At 44.5% G+C, this 16918-nt stretch overlaps 2 protein-coding genes across 5 annotated transcripts in view; both read left to right on the plus strand.

Annotated features, from left to right (window-relative positions):
• Window positions 1-5878, plus strand: part of tesk2 (testis associated actin remodelling kinase 2) — a 31724-nt gene extending 25846 nt beyond the window's left edge. For 3 of the 4 annotated variants that reach the window (XM_061838948.1, XM_061838947.1, XM_061838949.1), the window contains exons 8-13: window positions 1085-1169; window positions 1245-1328; window positions 2140-2226; window positions 2509-2650; window positions 2918-3475; window positions 5015-5878. In XM_061838948.1, the coding sequence (XP_061694932.1) occupies window positions 1085-1169; window positions 1245-1328; window positions 2140-2226; window positions 2509-2650; window positions 2918-3475; window positions 5015-5283 (1225 nt within the window). In that variant the 3' untranslated portion in view covers window positions 5284-5878. The remainder of the gene's footprint in view (window positions 1-1084; window positions 1170-1244; window positions 1329-2139; window positions 2227-2508; window positions 2651-2917; window positions 3476-5014) is intronic. The other variant, XM_061838950.1, reaches the window with a different exon arrangement.
• Window positions 5879-6201: 323 nt separating this feature from the next.
• Window positions 6202-16901, plus strand: si:dkeyp-68b7.12 (rho GTPase-activating protein 30). The gene is made up of 14 exons (XM_061838788.1): window positions 6202-6240; window positions 7991-8206; window positions 8279-8381; window positions 8454-8598; window positions 8757-8839; window positions 8929-9036; window positions 9112-9230; window positions 9293-9458; window positions 9574-9671; window positions 11356-11427; window positions 11527-12159; window positions 12231-12394; window positions 12927-13522; window positions 14397-16901. The coding sequence occupies exons 2-14, from the start codon at window positions 8119-8121 to the stop codon at window positions 16096-16098; spliced, it is 4077 nt and encodes a 1358-aa protein (XP_061694772.1). The 5' UTR covers window positions 6202-6240; window positions 7991-8118; the 3' UTR covers window positions 16099-16901.
• The last annotated feature ends 17 nt before the right edge of the window (window positions 16902-16918 follow it).

Here is a 16918-nt window from a genome sequence, read left to right on the forward strand (position 1 = left end):
TCGTGTTTCAATGTGGGCACCTGCTGCTTTTACACAGCTGCGGCGTATGTATGTAGCAAATGGTATTTCCTTTACAAATGTACTGGGTGACGCTCATAACCAGGTGCGCTCTGTAGGCCGGGAATTACGGTACTAACACACTTTTTGTATTTTTTTTTTTTTTATTAGATTGAGTTTTAAAAGAATATTTTGTCAGCCTAATAGTTTATATGCTTAAATCATTTTAAATCTTTTCAGAAAACAAGGGAAAAAAAGGTATACAGCTAAGAAGATTTGTCCAGTTCCCTTGATTCATCCAGTGGAACAGCATGACTACCGACAAACCATAATTTTACTAGTAATACCTTGGTATTTTTTTATTGCTATTGTGACACTGAGTTACAATGACTTAAGTTATTATTCGTATGACTAGATCTTTTTCCTTTCAGTATTGACGGTAATTAGGACTTTAGTACAGCGTTATTAGAAAGTACGGCACGTTCTGACTTGCGTACAAATTTCAGGTTCTGCCGCCAGAGAAGGAGCAGAACTGTTGTAAAACCCAGTACACGCTGTACTGGGAATAGGAAGTATTACAATCAGTGAGGGATACTGTGTTGTTTAGATGTATAAAAACTACTTTTCGTTATGATTTCTTCATTTTGATCAAATTTTTTAATTCAATATGTGGCATTGTTTTTTTTTTATTTAATCTTGATGTATTAATATCTTCTAATTGCTGTGATAGTGAATTGCAAATTAGAGTTTTAAATTAAGCAGGCTTTTTTTCCAATTTAGTTCTGATAATTTCTCTTTATTTTATTTAAGTAATTTATTTTTACATTTTAATCAAGTGAAATTGTATGTTTCCACTTTAAACACATTTTAATTGGTAGTTGACTGTGGTGAAAATGATTTTAATCACCTTTTTTTTCTCATGAGTAATGTATTATATATATCAACTTTTTTTTAACTAGTGTTTTTCATCACTTTGGCCATGACAACAACAATAATAATAAGAATAATATTAAGTTGTGAATGTATGTGTTTTTGAATGCATTTTCTATGTCCTAAATCCTTTGTGCAATTGGTGTTTTTTGCGCAGCACGGAAGGAGCGAAGCTATCGGTTGTGGGTTCTCCTTTCTGGATGGCTCCCGAGGTCCTCAGGGACGAACCTTACAACGAGAAGGTCCGTGCGCACGGCCACCGGGTCGAGCAAGTCGCAGTGGTTCGGTACCGACTGATTTTTTTTTTTCTCTCTCAGGCTGACGTCTTCTCCTACGGCATCATCCTGTGCGAGATCATCGCCCGGATCCAGGCTGACCCCGACTTTCTCCCACGCACGGAGGTGAGCGGGAAAACTCATCTCAAGCGAGATGGAAAGATGGATGTGGAAAGTTAGAAAAATAATCCCCCCGACACCAATTTTATAATTAACATTAAATTAGATCGATTTGTCCATCATAAGAATGGCCCACTCTGTATCTATGAAATTGTTTTGTCAAATGTCTAATAACATTGCGACTAAGCATACGTTTGTGTTCTGATGGGAATTTCTTTTTTTTCTTTTAGCGCCACCTGTTGCTTTGGTCTGCTCTTGACAGTCCACAATTGCAATCATTTGGTTGCTTTTATTGATATTATTGGTCTGGGCCGCAATTTAAAAAAAAAAAAATCATAAAAAAAGTATTAATAATTTCGTTATGAGCCAAGAATTGGGATATTTTATGCCTTTGGGTGATACAGTAAATAATTTATGTATTATTATTTTAACATTACAATACATATTTTAAAATATGATAATTTTATCTCTGAATGGGTTTGTCTATCCTATTTTTGATATCTAATACTATGCGAAATAATGGTCATAAATTTTTATAAAAAGTAGATACATTTTTACCATTTTTATCATTTTAATCTCCAAAGTAAGTTATTTTATTTTATTTAGTGATTTATTCTTTTCGAAATGTATTTTTCCACTTCAAACAAATTTGTATTGGTAGTTGAGTGAACAACAGTTCTTAAATTTGAACCATCTTTGTCCTTGCCTGCAGAGATACTCAATACTCAGTTATCCCGACTGATTTTGATTTTTATTTCATGGTATCCCCCGCCCCAATTCGCCTATTTACACACGGTTTCTTTGTGCCGTCGAGCAGAACTTCGGGCTGGACTATCACACCTTCCAGCACATGGTGGGCGACTGTCCCCCCGACTTCCTCCAGCTGGCGTTCAACTGCTGCAATGTGAGTTCATCTCCATGCCCTTCGGCAGTCTTCTCTTGAACTTCCTAAAAAGACAAGAGCAGCAATCAGATTATGCCTCTAATCTTATGATCCCCCCCAAAACCTTCACCCCAAATCTCCAGGGGTCTTGCAGCAAGATCTGCATTAGTGAGCTGTTGGTCTTAGATTATTTATAAATGTAATGAAAAGACTAAAGAGGATCATTTAAAGGGATTGACAGGCATTATTTTCTGCCCATGACTGACTTTTTTTTTTTTTTTTTGGTGGGGGGGTGTTGTCCAGATGGACCCCACGCTGCGGCCGTCATTCCCAGACATTGTGCGACACCTGGAAGAGATGCTGGCGCACCTCAAATTGGGCGACACGGAGCACCAGTGCCCCCCACTGGCCGGAGAGGGTGACAAAAAGACGGCTGCCTCCAAAGGTTTGTCTTCTGTTGCTAGTAAAGTGTTATTTTAAAATAAAATTATAAAAGATAAGCAACACACAGCACAGGAGGAGGGATAGGATTATTGAAAACGTTAATTCATTAGCGACACACCAGCTTCATTGTGTAACATCACGAGGAAGTTAAAAGATGAGAATTGTGGACTAGCACAAGTCAGGTTCATCCTTGGGTCAAATTTTTAGAGGTCTGAAGCTTGCTTGTTTGTTTGTTTTTGTTTTGAATTTTTTGTTTGTCCACTCAAAGGGGAAAAGATTCAGGGCTTGAAGCGACTCAACCCGCTGATATTCCCCGACGACAAAATCCCGCCCAAATCGCCGCGCCCCCGCCGCAACATCTGGCTGAGTCGCAGCCAGTCGGACATCTTCTCATGCAAGACTGCGAGGAAGGTGAACGTGCAAGACCCGTACTACGAGCCGCCGGCCTCGCGAAGGGCGGCGAAGGCGCACAAGGTCAACCCCTTCACGGCGCGCGAGGACCTGTGCGGCGGCAACATCAAGTTCTACGACGTGCCCAGCAAATCCGTGTTCTCGCTGGTCTTCGACCTGCGCTCGCCGCCGGGCAGCGCCTTCAGCAACCTGCCGCCGGCGCAAGCCTCGAGCGCCGCTTCTGCGTCCTTCTACTGGCAGCAGCTGCCGGGAAGACAGTGTCACTCCTTGCCGGTGTCACCCCAGTTGTCTCGCTCAGAGTTCCTGCACCACCACCCCCACCACGCCAGCGTCGCAACCGCCTCGGCAGTCAACAACAACAACAACAACGGCCCCCTGCCCTGCAACACGCACCCGTTGGCCTCCACCATGATGCGTGAGTGATCACCAAAATGGCTCTGCCACAAAATAAACTAACCTCTGCTAGCTTTTGCTAATTCAACATGAGAAATTTTAAACGTTTAAAACCTTTATGCAAAACCCTAATTTTGAATTCTTAACGCTTAAGGCTTGAAAGACTCATTTTAAACCACAAACATGATTTGAAACCATAATTGGTAACCCTAACGTGTTTGAAACCCTTATTTGAAACTAACCCTGGTTGTACCGTAATTTCCGGACAATAGAGCACACCTGATTATAACCTCACTCAGTACATTTTTAAAGTGAAAAAGCATTTTGTACATACACAAGCCGTACCTGATTAAAAGTCGCATGTGCTCACATTGAAACATGAGATATTTACAAAGAAAGACGGTACACAGAAAGAGTTTTCAAAGTTTTAAGAATGTACCTTAGCTTTTCTTTCCAAACAGTGCCTGAGACGTGGTAGTAACACAGCAGCAACATGCTCGCACAGCGCTAACAGGGCCAGTTAAAAAATAAAAAAAACATACCGGTAAAAGTCACTGAGACGCGGCAGCAACATGCTAGCACAGCGCTAACAGGGCCGGTTAAGAAAAAAAAAACATACCGGTAAAAGTCACTGAGACGCGGCAATAACACAGCAGCAACATGCTAGCACAGCGCTAACAGGGCCAGTTAAAAATAAACATACTGGTAAAAGTCACAGAGACGCAGCAGTAACACAGCAGCAACAAGTCACTTCCTCGGCACATATATTCCACCGGTCTCACTCTTTCCTTTTCCGCTCGAGTGCCTCCTTGCGGCATTAAGAAAAAATTGCACAAATAAGCCGCATCCCCGCAAGCCGCAGGGTTGAAAGCGTGTGGGGGGGGAAAAAGTTGCGGTTTATAGTCCGGAAATGACGGTACTTTGAAATTCAAATACAGAATTGCGGCTTGAATTCTGAAGCCCTAATATAGAACCTCGTCCCTTGTTTGAAATTCTAAACCTGTTTTTTGTTTTTAATTTTAATAAATCCAGTCTTGAAACCCTAATTTAAAACCCTATCCCTTGTTTGAAACCCTAAACCCTGCCCGTGAAAACCTAATTTGGAACATCAACCCATATTTGAAATTCTACCACACAATTGAAACCACCGAACTCGGCTCAAAACCCAAATTTAAAAATCCGAACCCTAATTTGAAATTTGAACCCAATCTTAAAACCCGAATTTGAAAGCAAGATTCATTCTTAGTTCCAAACTTGAAACCCTAAACCTCTCTTAGTATAATAATTTGGAAACCCTGTTTCCTAACCCAAGCTCGCAGACCCAAAATTTTCTTGAATCCACCTCTCTTTCTTTGAATCCATAACCTTTGTTCGAAAGCCTACCTCCCTGCTTGAAAAGTCTTAGAAGCCCTACATGCCAAAAGTGCAAGTACTGTATGTGGACTTTCGCATTAATTACCCGAAATGTAATTTCCTCCACCCCATATTGCAGTCACTATATATCCAATATTGCAATATTCTCCGTTGATGAGCAAGCGTGCACCTCCTTCCTTCCTCACAGCAGCCGTCCACTGGTCCGAGGCGGGCCTGACGGGAACCGAAGCGAGACACAAAGTGGCGCTGAGCGGTTGGGCCGGGAAATACACAGTCGTTGAGATCCCGCCGTACCGCAGGGCGCAGGCCGGTGACGGGACGGACGGCGGCAGCGGCGAGGACGACGACGACGTGTTTGGCGAGAGCTGGTCTCCGAACGTCCCCCTCGGCGAGGCCATGGACTGCTCCAGCATGTTGGACGACCAACACATGCACGTCGTGCCACCCCAGGACTGAAGGGGGCAATGTGGACTAAAGTCTGAAGGAAGCGCTTTCAAAGCTTTTCTTAACGCAGCCTTGATGCCAGTCGCATTCAAAACGCTGTTAATGCTAATATTGTTTATATTTATTATTATTACAGGATGACTGTGATTGTCTCCCTCGATCCTCCCCCCACAAAGATCATGTTGACGTTTTCGCCTCCAAACGGATCTCGCCAGTAAAAGCGGACATTTGGCCGCTTTGGCTTCTTCGCAATTTCCGACCATGTGCATCTTTGGATCCATTACGGCTTTACTTAGTTTGCCGTACATATTTTTGTCGGACATCTTTAATGATTCAAAGTCAGCTTGATGCACTTTTCACACGCTCACCAGCAATCACGCTGTCTCGAATCTATTAAATGCTAATAAGAGATTATTTAGTTTGCCTCTGTAGGAACTAAAATGCACTGTCATCTTTTCTATGCAAAAAAAAAAGATAATTTCACACTGTTGCGCAGAATCGAGGATATTTGTGGGGAAAAAAAGTCTTACATTTGTATATTTGTGGAAAAAAAAAAGATGTGCGGACTGATTTTGCTTCTAAATAACAAAGCTTCTTCTGAGTCTCATTTCAGTTTCAATAAAAAAAACTCTTTGACTCGGACCCACTTGGCCTTTTTTGTCTCGCAAGAGGATGTAAAGTCTGTAGCACAAGCATAACTTTTTTTTTTTCTTTAAAAAAGAAGACTATTAATTGTTCTCTCCAGTTTCATTTCAGCGTCAATAAAGCTTGCAATTTGGAAGTTGCGCAAGTGTCTCGAAACGCCCGTGGAAGGGAAATGGAGGCCGTGAAGAAGAAGCAGCAGCGGTGAACCCTCTCCACCAATCAAAAGAGTGCGTAGCCGAGGAGACGTTCAGGAAGTGAGCCGAGGGGAAGTTTAGTGGTTTTCTTGCGTCATTTGCGCTTTGTTTATGCCGATGAAGAGTCAAGGTAGGACAGCAAATATTTTTTGGGTCATTTTATGCAAAAACTTGCCCTGTGGAAGCTTTTAAGGTCTGGACTGAAGGGGGAATGTGTCGGGATGTTACAGGGAGGAACTGATGGAGGGTTTCAGTGACTAACTTCAGGGTTTGAAAACTTCCGCTACATCGACAGAGCGGCCTGCTAGCATCTGTGAAAATGTCAGGATAGGGTGGGGGTGTTCATCGGGTCACACAGCTCGACTACCTGTTTTCTGGTTTTCTCTTGTTGAAAGCGGCCCTGACCCAAGAGGGACCGATTCCATGGTTTTGCTTTCTTGAGTTGGACCGGCACGGGTGTGGCCCTTTTTCAAATAAATCAAGTGCATCAGTTTTAAGGAGGGCAGTGGTGAACCGCGTATGCACAACACCTGAACATGGGTTCTCGAGTTTGTTGTGTCCAGGGACCCCTTAAACGAGAGAAGACCCCTTGGTAACCTTAAGGCCAATCAAGCGTTGTGTACCCTGCTTTAAATATTTTTCTTCATGTATTAGTTACTCTTCTATTCATTAAGATATCCAAATGGATACAGCAACTCTCACAATTCAAACTTTTAGACTAAGCCTAAAGCGACAAAATGTCAGAATGTTATTACAGGAAGACAAGTCGAGAGTTACAAGGGCAATAATATTTTATAGTACACCTTTGATTCTTCAGAAGAAAAAAAGCAGGGATGTAAGAGTCAGCCCGAAGATAGCTGGCGTATGTGCCGGCCCGAGTGAGGATAAGCAGTAGAGAAAATGGACGGATGGATAATTTAGGACCCAAGCGCCGGCTCGTGGACCCACAGGGGTTTGGGGGCCCCAGTTTGAGAACCATAGCAACATGAGAAACAAATCTGGGAGACTTATTTGTGTCAAGGGGCCACATTAAAAAAAATTAAAAAAAAAGTATTATTGCATTTGCACAACAGCGCCCGTTATGTACTGTATATTTTTTTAACAACACATTGAATTTGAAATCAGAAGTCATGGAAAATCAAGTATTTTTGCATTCGACCTTAGCGGTGCTTTGACTTTAAGTTCAATTTCTTTATGTGACCAACGTTGGAAGTCAATCTACTTATATATCAAATCCATTTTCCCCAGTGAAATTCCATTAATCTGTCCCCCCCTCCTCCGCACAAATTTTTTTTTTTTTGCTTTTTGATAAACAAAAATCGCTTTGAATAATTTGATTTGATTTCAGATATAAATACAGCTCTTGAGATGAAAGTAAAATTATCAGTTCCTCTGATTTCATTATTCATCAATTTGTTTCAGCAAATTTCACTTTTGGTTTCTTTTTTTAACTACTGAGAGAATATCTACCAAATTTCAAATGTAAATATAAATATTTCAATATTTTATTTGATTTTACCTTATTTTTTGCAGGAAATGAAAAATTGTAAAAACAAAAAGTTTGTTCCATATTTTTTATTTTTTTGTTAGCATAACAACAGGATGTAAAGAAATAAACTGGGTTTTATAGTGTAAAAAAACTGAAAGTCATGATGATCATGATACGACTGCATTGTTCATAAAACCGATTAAAATTAAGTAAACTAATTTTCTGCCAAAAATGGAAGACATCCATTTTGCAAAAAAAAAAAACAGTCCTTCAAAGACAATGTGTTTGCTTTAGTGGGCCACATCAAGTGAAGAGGCAAGCCGGATCTGGGCCCCGAGCCTTGAGTTCAACACCTGTGTGCCTTCCATGATCCTTATTCATACCTTGACAGACCCGAGTGGATCTGGACCACAATGTCCCTGCATTGAGGACAAGGCCTCAATTCGCTTTAGAGTCCAGTCTTACCCCGGGTTCAAAACAGGCCTGGATTGGCGGTGGGGACACAACAGCTGAGAAGCCATGAGGAGAGTTCGGAGAAAAGGGGCCAGCAAAGACAAGGTGTTTGGTTGCGATCTTCTGGAGCACCTGAACGCCTCCGGCCAGGACAGTACGTCGGATGTCCCGGACCACTAAACAACCTGATCTTTTGGGGCTGATTCTTGTAAGTTTGCCCTTGTAGTCCCTCAGGTGTTGCGGTGCTGCAGCCAGTTTGTCGAGGAACGTGGCGTCGTGGATGGCATCTACAGGTTGTCCGGTGTTTCATCCAATATCCAGAAACTCAGGTGAGTTGTTTTCCCACTGACCGTCAATGCGTCCGTCGCACTTGTGACCCGGCTCGTCACCTCCCAAAACAGGAGCGAATTTGAGAGCGATGGGACTCCGGACCTCAGCAAGGAAGTATACCTGCAGGACATCCACTGCGTCAGCTCCCTGTGCAAAGCGTACTTCAGGGAGCTGCCCAACCCGCTGCTCACGTACCAACTTTACGACAAGTTTGCCGTTGAGTAGCATCCGACACTCTGCACGTCTTCCGTCTGTGTTGACCATTTCCTGGTCTCCAGGGTCTTTCTGATGTCACACTCAGAAGAAACTGATCAGATGAGGTCTGACGGAAATATTAATGGCAAGAACACAAATATTTCTTCTGCCTGCTGCAGGAGGCTGTGGCCGTACAACTGGAGGAGGACCGGCTGGTAAAAATCCAAGATGTCCTGAAGGAACTTCCAACGCCGCATTACAGGTTCTCTATGGACACGTCATTTTTTCACGCCGAGAAGCAAATGTCCTCCTACCAACTGTGCGTCAAAATGTTTTCCTGTCTCTCTTCAGGACTCTAGAGTTTCTAATGTGCCACCTCGTCAAAATGGCCTCGTACTCGGCCCAGACCAACATGCATGCCAGGAACTTGGCCATCGTCTGGGCCCCCAATCTGCTTCGGTCTGGACGCCACACTTTTTCACCTGTACGAGGCTGTGCTAAAATTCACGTAATTTGTTAAATCTGCTCGTTAAGGTCAAAGGACATAGAGGTGTCCGGTTTCAATGGCACCGCAGCCTTCATGGAGGTCAGGGTCCAGTCCATCGTAGTGGAGTTCATCCTCACACACGTCCCTCAACTGTTTCCTGAGCCGAGTAAGCGCACCACAAACACTCGTCCTTCGTGTACAGTCTTTTTCCAATTCCGCTTCATTCAGGTGTGGAATGCAGCAGGAGAAAGTCTCTTCCCTCCCCGATCGCCATTTCCGGCCAGGAGGAACTCCTGTTCAAGGCTCAGCCTCCCACCAACTTTGGACACATCAGTCCAGGGGATGGTCCACTCCCAATGAGACCATACCACGCTATCATAGAAGGCACGGACAAGTGAGTGGACTATTTAACAGCGTTAACAGTTCTAGAAGATGTTTTGACAACCACTCAGAGATCCAGAGAGCTTCAAGTGTTTGGTCATATTTGGGTTCAACTTTGTTCACCTCAGGAGGAAGGGCTCCTTCAAAGGAAGGAAATGGATGTCCATTTTCAATATCGGCAGTCGCTTCCATGACCCAAGAAGACGGCATAAACACTCAGCCAAAGGTACTTGGAGTAGAACCACCTACACTCTTATTTCAGTTGGTTGATGAGGCAACATTTTGGTCAAAAGGGGGGTACGAACATACCGATACTGGTCTATAGTTTAGACTTCTCCGTCCCTTGCAATCAAAGTAGGAAAACCTGTTCAATATTTCTGCTTGCAAATGCATCCGGGTGCGGTGAACACAGTTCGCCCGAGCCACGGACTCCGTGGCTAGGACATGAAATGAAATGATAGCCAATCAGGAACCTTGTTTAAGCTAGTTGTCAGGGATCAAGAGAGCTGGAACAACTGGTCGGGCTGAGTCTTTGTAAAATTTGTCTTACAAATCCTTAACAACAATTTAAAAAAATGACAAAGGATGAAATGATGCAAATGTAATGTACGGTAGTTACCAGACAAGCGAAGACTTGGCTTAGCTACTTTTAGTTCTTGTTCGACAACTCCTTTTTCTTCTTTATATCTTTCATCAGTCTGCATGCCCGTGGCCCTGTGCTGCCTCACTCCAAAAGTCTTGGCACCGCAACAAAAATTTGTTTCAGGGGGGCGAGACTTGTAATTGTTGGTGGAGAAATGTGTGGCCATGTGTGACATGTTGGCCATCTTGAATTCACCACACATGATGAGCCTGATTCACTATGAAACCAAAACCGCGTACTAAATTGTATGTTCAGTCAAAGTGGCAGGTTAGTTAGTGGTAGGAGTCTGTGAAACTAAAACTTTAAAACTTGAGACAGCATGGCCTGAAAAACTGCTCTGGGAGGGGCAAGCACCCAACTGTGACAGTACGTTGATATGACCCAGACACAAGGACTTGCAGCGTGAACGGAGTTCAGGCCTCAAATCATTCAGAAGTACCAAAGTTGCATTGCTTGAATAGACCATATTTCACAATTTTCTCTTTGTTTCGACCATTTCAACGTTTACAAAAGCCGAGAAAGTCCGTTCTGTCACGACCAGAACATGGGATTGGACCCAAATGCACAACTCGGGAGACGCAGAGGCGGTTTGGGAAATGGTTTTGAGAACCCAACAGGCAGTCCAAGGAAGCAGCAGTAATGAATTCGTCAGACATGAAGGGCAGGTCACTAGGCAGGCAGGAGTTGGTACACGTGAGAGCAGGAACAGGATCAAGAAAGTGCGGGAACGAGGCACGAGGCAACGACCTGGCAAAGGCCAGACGGTACGTGTGGTCCTGTTTGTATAGGCCGTGATTAAGTGAAACGAGGCGCAGGTGTGTGCCTCCACTGATTGCTGCAGGTGCGTGCCGCGTCGGGGACCGGCACAGCCTGGACTGGGACCGGCAGGGCCATGACACGTTCTCCCCTCGGCCTCTCATTTTGTCTACCTCTCCTCGCCGAGGTTATTGGAAATGCACCTCTGACACGGTATGTTAGACCCAAAATCGCCCTTTGCAATTTGTCTCATGAGCTAAATCACTGAGCATGCTAAAGCGACCTATTTCCATCCCCTCCTAGAAAGGAACTGCGCGACAATTTTGCGGGTTGGGAAGTTGCAATCCTGGTTGCGCCCAGCTCCCACATTTATTTGCATGACTGATTCAAATAAGGGGAGGTTATGTTAAAAAAATCAGCATGTGTTTGCCCATCCTTACTTTACCAAATGGACTCAGAACTGAATCCTGTTTATATCACATCTGCAGTCAATACCGTTTTATGTGTACAGAGAAGGACACACAGGTGTTGCGTCCAGCTCGAAGCATGGACTCACTCAGCATTGCGTCATATTCAAATGAAGGTGCTGCTCTTCTCGACATCATCGTCATCACCAGTATCATCCCCCTGGGAGATTTCTGAATCTCACGGTGTTGGTTTTTCATTATTCCTTTCATTCTAGATTGCATACGTCCTCTGCATACATCCCGTTCCGCTAAAATGTCCGTCTTGGAAGTTGCGTCGTCACCGAGCCCCTTAAGCGGAAGCGAATATGCAGTGACCTACCGCAGGGGAACAGGAGTTGTGAGCGGGGGCACCCAGGGCACCTACACGGCCCTTGACGCCGAAGGCTCGGGAAGCAGAGATGGCGAAACTGTCCAAACCAGGTCGCCGGGACTCTCCACAAAGGGGGGACGGAGAGCTGCCATGCACATCACCGGGCCCACTGTGGTCACGGTGCCGTTACACATCACCTCCAACTTGGCTTTGGGCCTTCTGCAGGGAGGCGGCTCCAACCGGGTAGTCCACCGGGGCAGGGATAAGGAGGGAGGACATAAAGGGGAGAGGAAGGACAATGGAAGAATGGAAATGGAAGTTGAAGAACTTGGGAAAGGTAAAGAAGAGAAGAAAGAGGTGACACACGGAAAGGAAACCGTCACAGACGAAGACGCAAATGCAGTGGTTGACAAGGAAGAAGACGAGAACGAGGAAGCAGTTGGGGGAGACTGCACAATGGAACCAGCAGCAAAAGAAACGTGTGCCAAAAGCCTGATTTACAATGTAGCTGAAGATGTTTGTCAACAAGATTATGAAGGTAATTTCTCCAGGAAAAAAAGTATCATGACGTACGTTAGCTCAACTCTGATTCAAACATCTCAATCGTAGATATGCAAGGAGAGGCATCAGCCGGACCCCAGGAAAACAATGTTTTTGATTCTTCTGAGGTCCTCAACTCCACTCAGCTGGAGCAGGATGACCAGGAGCTGTCGGGCTATGTTCAAGACAACTTTGAATTCCTGGATCACATGGACTGCAGTGTCTCCTGTCAGGTATTTTTCTATGGATGTATTACTGTATGGAAGTGCTGTCCATCTCACGTAAGGAAAATGTTTTCCCAAGTTGGTTATTGTGTAACTAGATCCCCAGGTGGTCTCCAGAGCTTGTAGAGAGAACAACTTGGGTCTTGTTTGAAACTTCCTGAAAGACTTAAGTCTTAACATCCACAAGTCTAGCTAGAAAGTTGAACCTGGAGACCCTTGATTAACATTCTGACTCTTTGAGACTCACACTGACATATGAAGGTCTTGTTCTTGGCTTTGCTAAGACCTAGTCTAGTATTTTATTTTTTGCGGTGGGAGTGGGGGGACCAAAAGAAGAAGTTCTTGCAGGAAAAAATTGACTTATTTGAAAACCTAATCCAGAAGACTAACAACAGATTTTTCCTGAAACTTGAACCCAGTGATTTATCCTTGCTTAAGTCTTGGAAATGTTATCAATGTTAGCTGGCCTTTGATTGGCCCAAGTTGTACCCTGTGTGGATTGTATTTTGGGTTCACAGCTGTTTCAAACTTTTCTTTTCAGATTCCTCTCCACTTCCTGCCGGACTGTGCTTCCCAAGTAAACGAATTCTCCGTAGAACCTCCCGGACATTCCGACGACGAATATGAACTCATGGTACAACCCTCGCATCACGCCGCGGGGCCCGACACCAGCCCGGCCATCAGCCCGGAAATAAACACTCAAAGCCAGCTGAAGTTCCACAGGCCTTGCAGTGTCGATGCGAACGAGAGACACGGGAAATCCCTCAGCTTGCCTCACATGACCTCGCCTGTGTGCGAACCAGGCAAATGTTGCTCTGGCAATGACGACAGTCCGACCGATGACGACACGACTGACTACGGCAGCAGTGACGAAGACGACAGCTTGTTCGTTAAGAGCCTCCCTGCGGACTTCTTTCTAAGCAATTCGTGTGATCTTGAAACAAATGATACGCCAACTGTCACTGTAGATGCCACGCCGCAAGACCACTCGTGTGAAGTTGGAGAATTTAATCCTGAATTCTCTCCTTGTGAGCAACAAAATAATGGCGAGGAGAACCAGGACAACATAGATAGAGAAGAAGAGACGATACCGAGGAATGAGGAGCGAGTGGACCACTCAGACGACAACAGTCTAAGGTGAAAAGTATTTTCTCTAAAAAATTTGCATTTGCGACGTGACGGAGATTGTGATCTAACCCTAAAGCAAGAACTTATTAATCGAAAAGAGATCTCAGTAGATGACAGACTGTATTAACACAAGTGAAACCAACTAGCTACAGCAGCACCTTTACCGAAATCTGCACCATGTTTTCCCTCAGCCATGCCTTGTATATTGGTTAGGTACGTAGCGGTTCTTAACATCTTTAAATGTAAAGAAACGCAAACATTGTGTGTGCTTCTCCGCTTACATTGTGGCATACTCGAGATGACCTACACTAGTACACCACATACAAAATGAGTCTACCAAATGGCTGTCATTGCAGCAAGACTGATCTGGAACAGGCACCATGATGCTACTGGGACATGCAGACTGCCAGAAAATAATACAGAGTACAAGAGTACTGCGGTAGTAGAAGAAAATAGAAGACTCTGGGCTAATGGTTAGCTCGTCTGGTCACTTACGTTGTGGATTGGCAACAGTCTCACCTTCAGCATCTAATTGAGCATTTGGAAATACTGAAACGTTTCATGTTTACGATTGTCAGTTGAGATAATTTTTCCATGGAGGAAAAATCGACAGTCTTAACACATCCCGCATCACCGAATAATCGCTCATGAGAAGCATTTAGAAACTAACAATCTTCTGGTCTTGGTTGATTTTATTCCCAAGACACAGAAAATCCTCAATATTGGCATGATTGTTGGTTTCCGTGTATCCCACGTTAGTGCAGTTCCAGAAAGAGATGGAAAACACAAGCACTTTACCAGGCGTGATTGATTAAACGGGATGTGTGGAAATTACTACAAAGCAAAGAAGCTGAACTCTGAACTATTTTTCTTCTCTGTGCAGAGACGATTTCAAAATCACGGAAGATGGTCCAGGACCTCTCCCCTTAGAAGTGGCATCACACCATTGTGAAGACTTACAAACGCAAGAGCACACGGATGGATCAAGTATTAAGGCCAATGACCATGTAGAGGTCGAAAAGGTCAAACAGGAAGAGGATGAAGAAGTCCATCACTTCTCCATCCCTGGTGGTGCTCACAATGAAACAACCCAAGAACAGGAACTCCTGGATGTTTCTGAAGAGACGATAGAGGATTTTAAGACGGACCAGGATGATGGAGAAAAGGAAAAGGGTAAAGGGACTGAAGATGTGATTCCTGAAATTATAATAAGCACGCTGGAAAATGTCTCAACAGAAGATGGCAAGGAACCGAGTTTGGGAAGGACACAGGAGGAGAGCTTGGGGATGGACGACACCGTAGTGAAAATCTGGGACGAGCTGGAGGAGGTTGTGTGTGAAGTGATCGAGGACGAGGAAAGAAAGACGGTGGAGGTCCGTCATAGCGGCGAGGACAACAAGACGGTGACAACTTGGGGAAAGAACCCTGAGGATACGGAGATCAACTTACCAGAGAGGTGTGGCCAAGATGGAGAAGTTATTGAAACATTAGTATCTAAAGAAGATGAACCAATACTTGAGGAAGTGACAGAAATGCCAAGTCTTAGAAGTATAGCTCTAAAAGCGATCAAGTCTGAAATTCCAGAGTCCAGAGAAGGTGTGAGTGTTGACGAGCGAGGACCAGAGAGGTATGTACAAGAACTAGTTACAGAATTGCTGGTGCCCAAAGACAAAGTCATACTTGAGGAAGTGACAGTGAACCGAAGTCTGAGAAATACATCCCTTAAGGAGGTCAGGTCTGATGTACCAGACTCCGGAGGAGGCATGATGCTTGAGGCCGGAATCCCAGAGAGGTATGAACAAGAAGATACAGTTACAGAAAAGTTGGTACACGAAGAAGAACACATTTCTGAGGAAGTGGCAGTGATGCCAAATCTTAGAGCTACATCCTTGAAAGAGGTCAAGTCTAACATCCTGGACTCCAGGGAAGGCATGAGGTTTGACAACGGAGGCCCAGAGAGGTCTGAACAGGTAGGTACCATTACAGAAAACTTGGCGCACAAGGAAAACAAAGATATTTCTGAGGAAGAGACAATGAGACCAAGTCTTAGCGATACACTCCTGAAAGAGGTGAGGTCCGACGTTCCAGAATCCAGGGAAGAGTTCAGATTTGAAGAGCAAGGAACAGAGAGGTGTGAGCAAGAAGGTACTGTTAAAGAATTGTTTGTGGCCATGGTTAGCGATCCACCCCTGGAAGAGGACAGGCCTGATGTTCCAAAATCCTCGAAAGGGTTGAGATTTGAAGAACAAGGAACAAAGAGGTGTGAACAAAAAGACCGAGGAATAGGAAGGAAGCTAGTCATCTCCAAGATGCCCAATGTTTACCAAGTGAAAGCGGTGCCAGTTGTGCCACCCAAGCCCCAACACTGTATGCTCGCCGCCAGGACCCTCCGACAACAGCAGCAGCAGCGAGAAAAGAGGGACCCCGACGGGCCAGACGACGTTGGCCCCATCCGGGACTCGCCCCGGAACAGCCCTGTCAGCATCTGCTTCGACGAGGCTGTCGCCATCGCCACCATGAGGCGAGAAAAAGAGCGCGGAAGCGAGCGAGAGCGGCAACGGGACTGGATGGGTGAAGTCCAGTGACGGTCCGAAGCGACACTACTCGCTAAAAGTCCATGATATTGGACTTCCGGGTGAAATTTCAGGGTGAACCTTTAATGTAGTAAAGCCTTTGAAGGGGAATTTAAAGAAAGTGACCAGAAAATTGTATTGTAAATATGACACACCGCAGAGAAGAGTATTATTGACAACGTCGCAGCCCCAATACCGTTGCAGTGGACCGCTGGAAGCTATTCTAGTTGCCGGCAGGCTAGCCCGGGGCGGCAGAGCACCACTTGACACCAGTGACGTTGTAGCCAAAATAACTTCAGGGAACATCTACTTTTCAAGTTGCAAGCATAGCTTTGGATGTAGAAATGTGCCGTGTCCGATCTCAATAATTCAGAACGAAAGCGTTCTGTGATGTTCTCTCAGCTGACCGATAAAAATTCTCGCATAACTGGTCCTACTACAACAAAGGGCGGACTAGTTACGTGGACCTCGAGCTGGATGTCAAGCATACCGAACACCAATTGTATGCAAATAAAGCAGGAAATAAATGTATTGGTCGAATCTTGGCTCAAACACTTGTTGTGAATTTTGCCATTCAGCCCCTCGTTAGATAAGAGCAAATTATGGAGGAAAAAAAAAAAAAACACTTAACATTGTGAACAACTGAACGTGGTCCATTCCAAAGTTGAAAGGTCACCTGTTAAGTTTGTTGTGCGTTTTTTAGTTCATCCTGAAATTTCCCCCGAAGGCCCAATATCACTGTTTTGATTGAGTAGTAGCTTTTGATTCAACATTTCCTCTGGGCATGAAAATGGGAACAAATGGGCCAACAAAGGTTGGGACATTTTGGGGT

Source organism: Syngnathoides biaculeatus, chromosome 13 (assembly GCF_019802595.1).
Source record: "Syngnathoides biaculeatus isolate LvHL_M chromosome 13, ASM1980259v1, whole genome shotgun sequence".
In the NCBI taxonomy this organism is placed as follows: Eukaryota; Metazoa; Chordata; class Actinopteri; order Syngnathiformes; family Syngnathidae; genus Syngnathoides; species Syngnathoides biaculeatus.

Bases quoted from the DNA above. Each gene is read 5' to 3' on its own strand.
- si:dkeyp-68b7.12 (XM_061838788.1), top strand. From the start codon at position 8,119: ATGAGGAGAGTTCGGAGAAAAGGGGCCAGCAAAGACAAGGTGTTTGGT. The intron at 9,231-9,292 runs GTAAGCGCACCA...CGCTTCATTCAG, and splicing joins TCAACTGTTTCCTGAGCCGA to GTGTGGAATGCAGCAGGAGA. The intron at 11,428-11,526 runs GTGCTGCTCTTC...CTTTCATTCTAG, and splicing joins TGCGTCATATTCAAATGAAG to ATTGCATACGTCCTCTGCAT.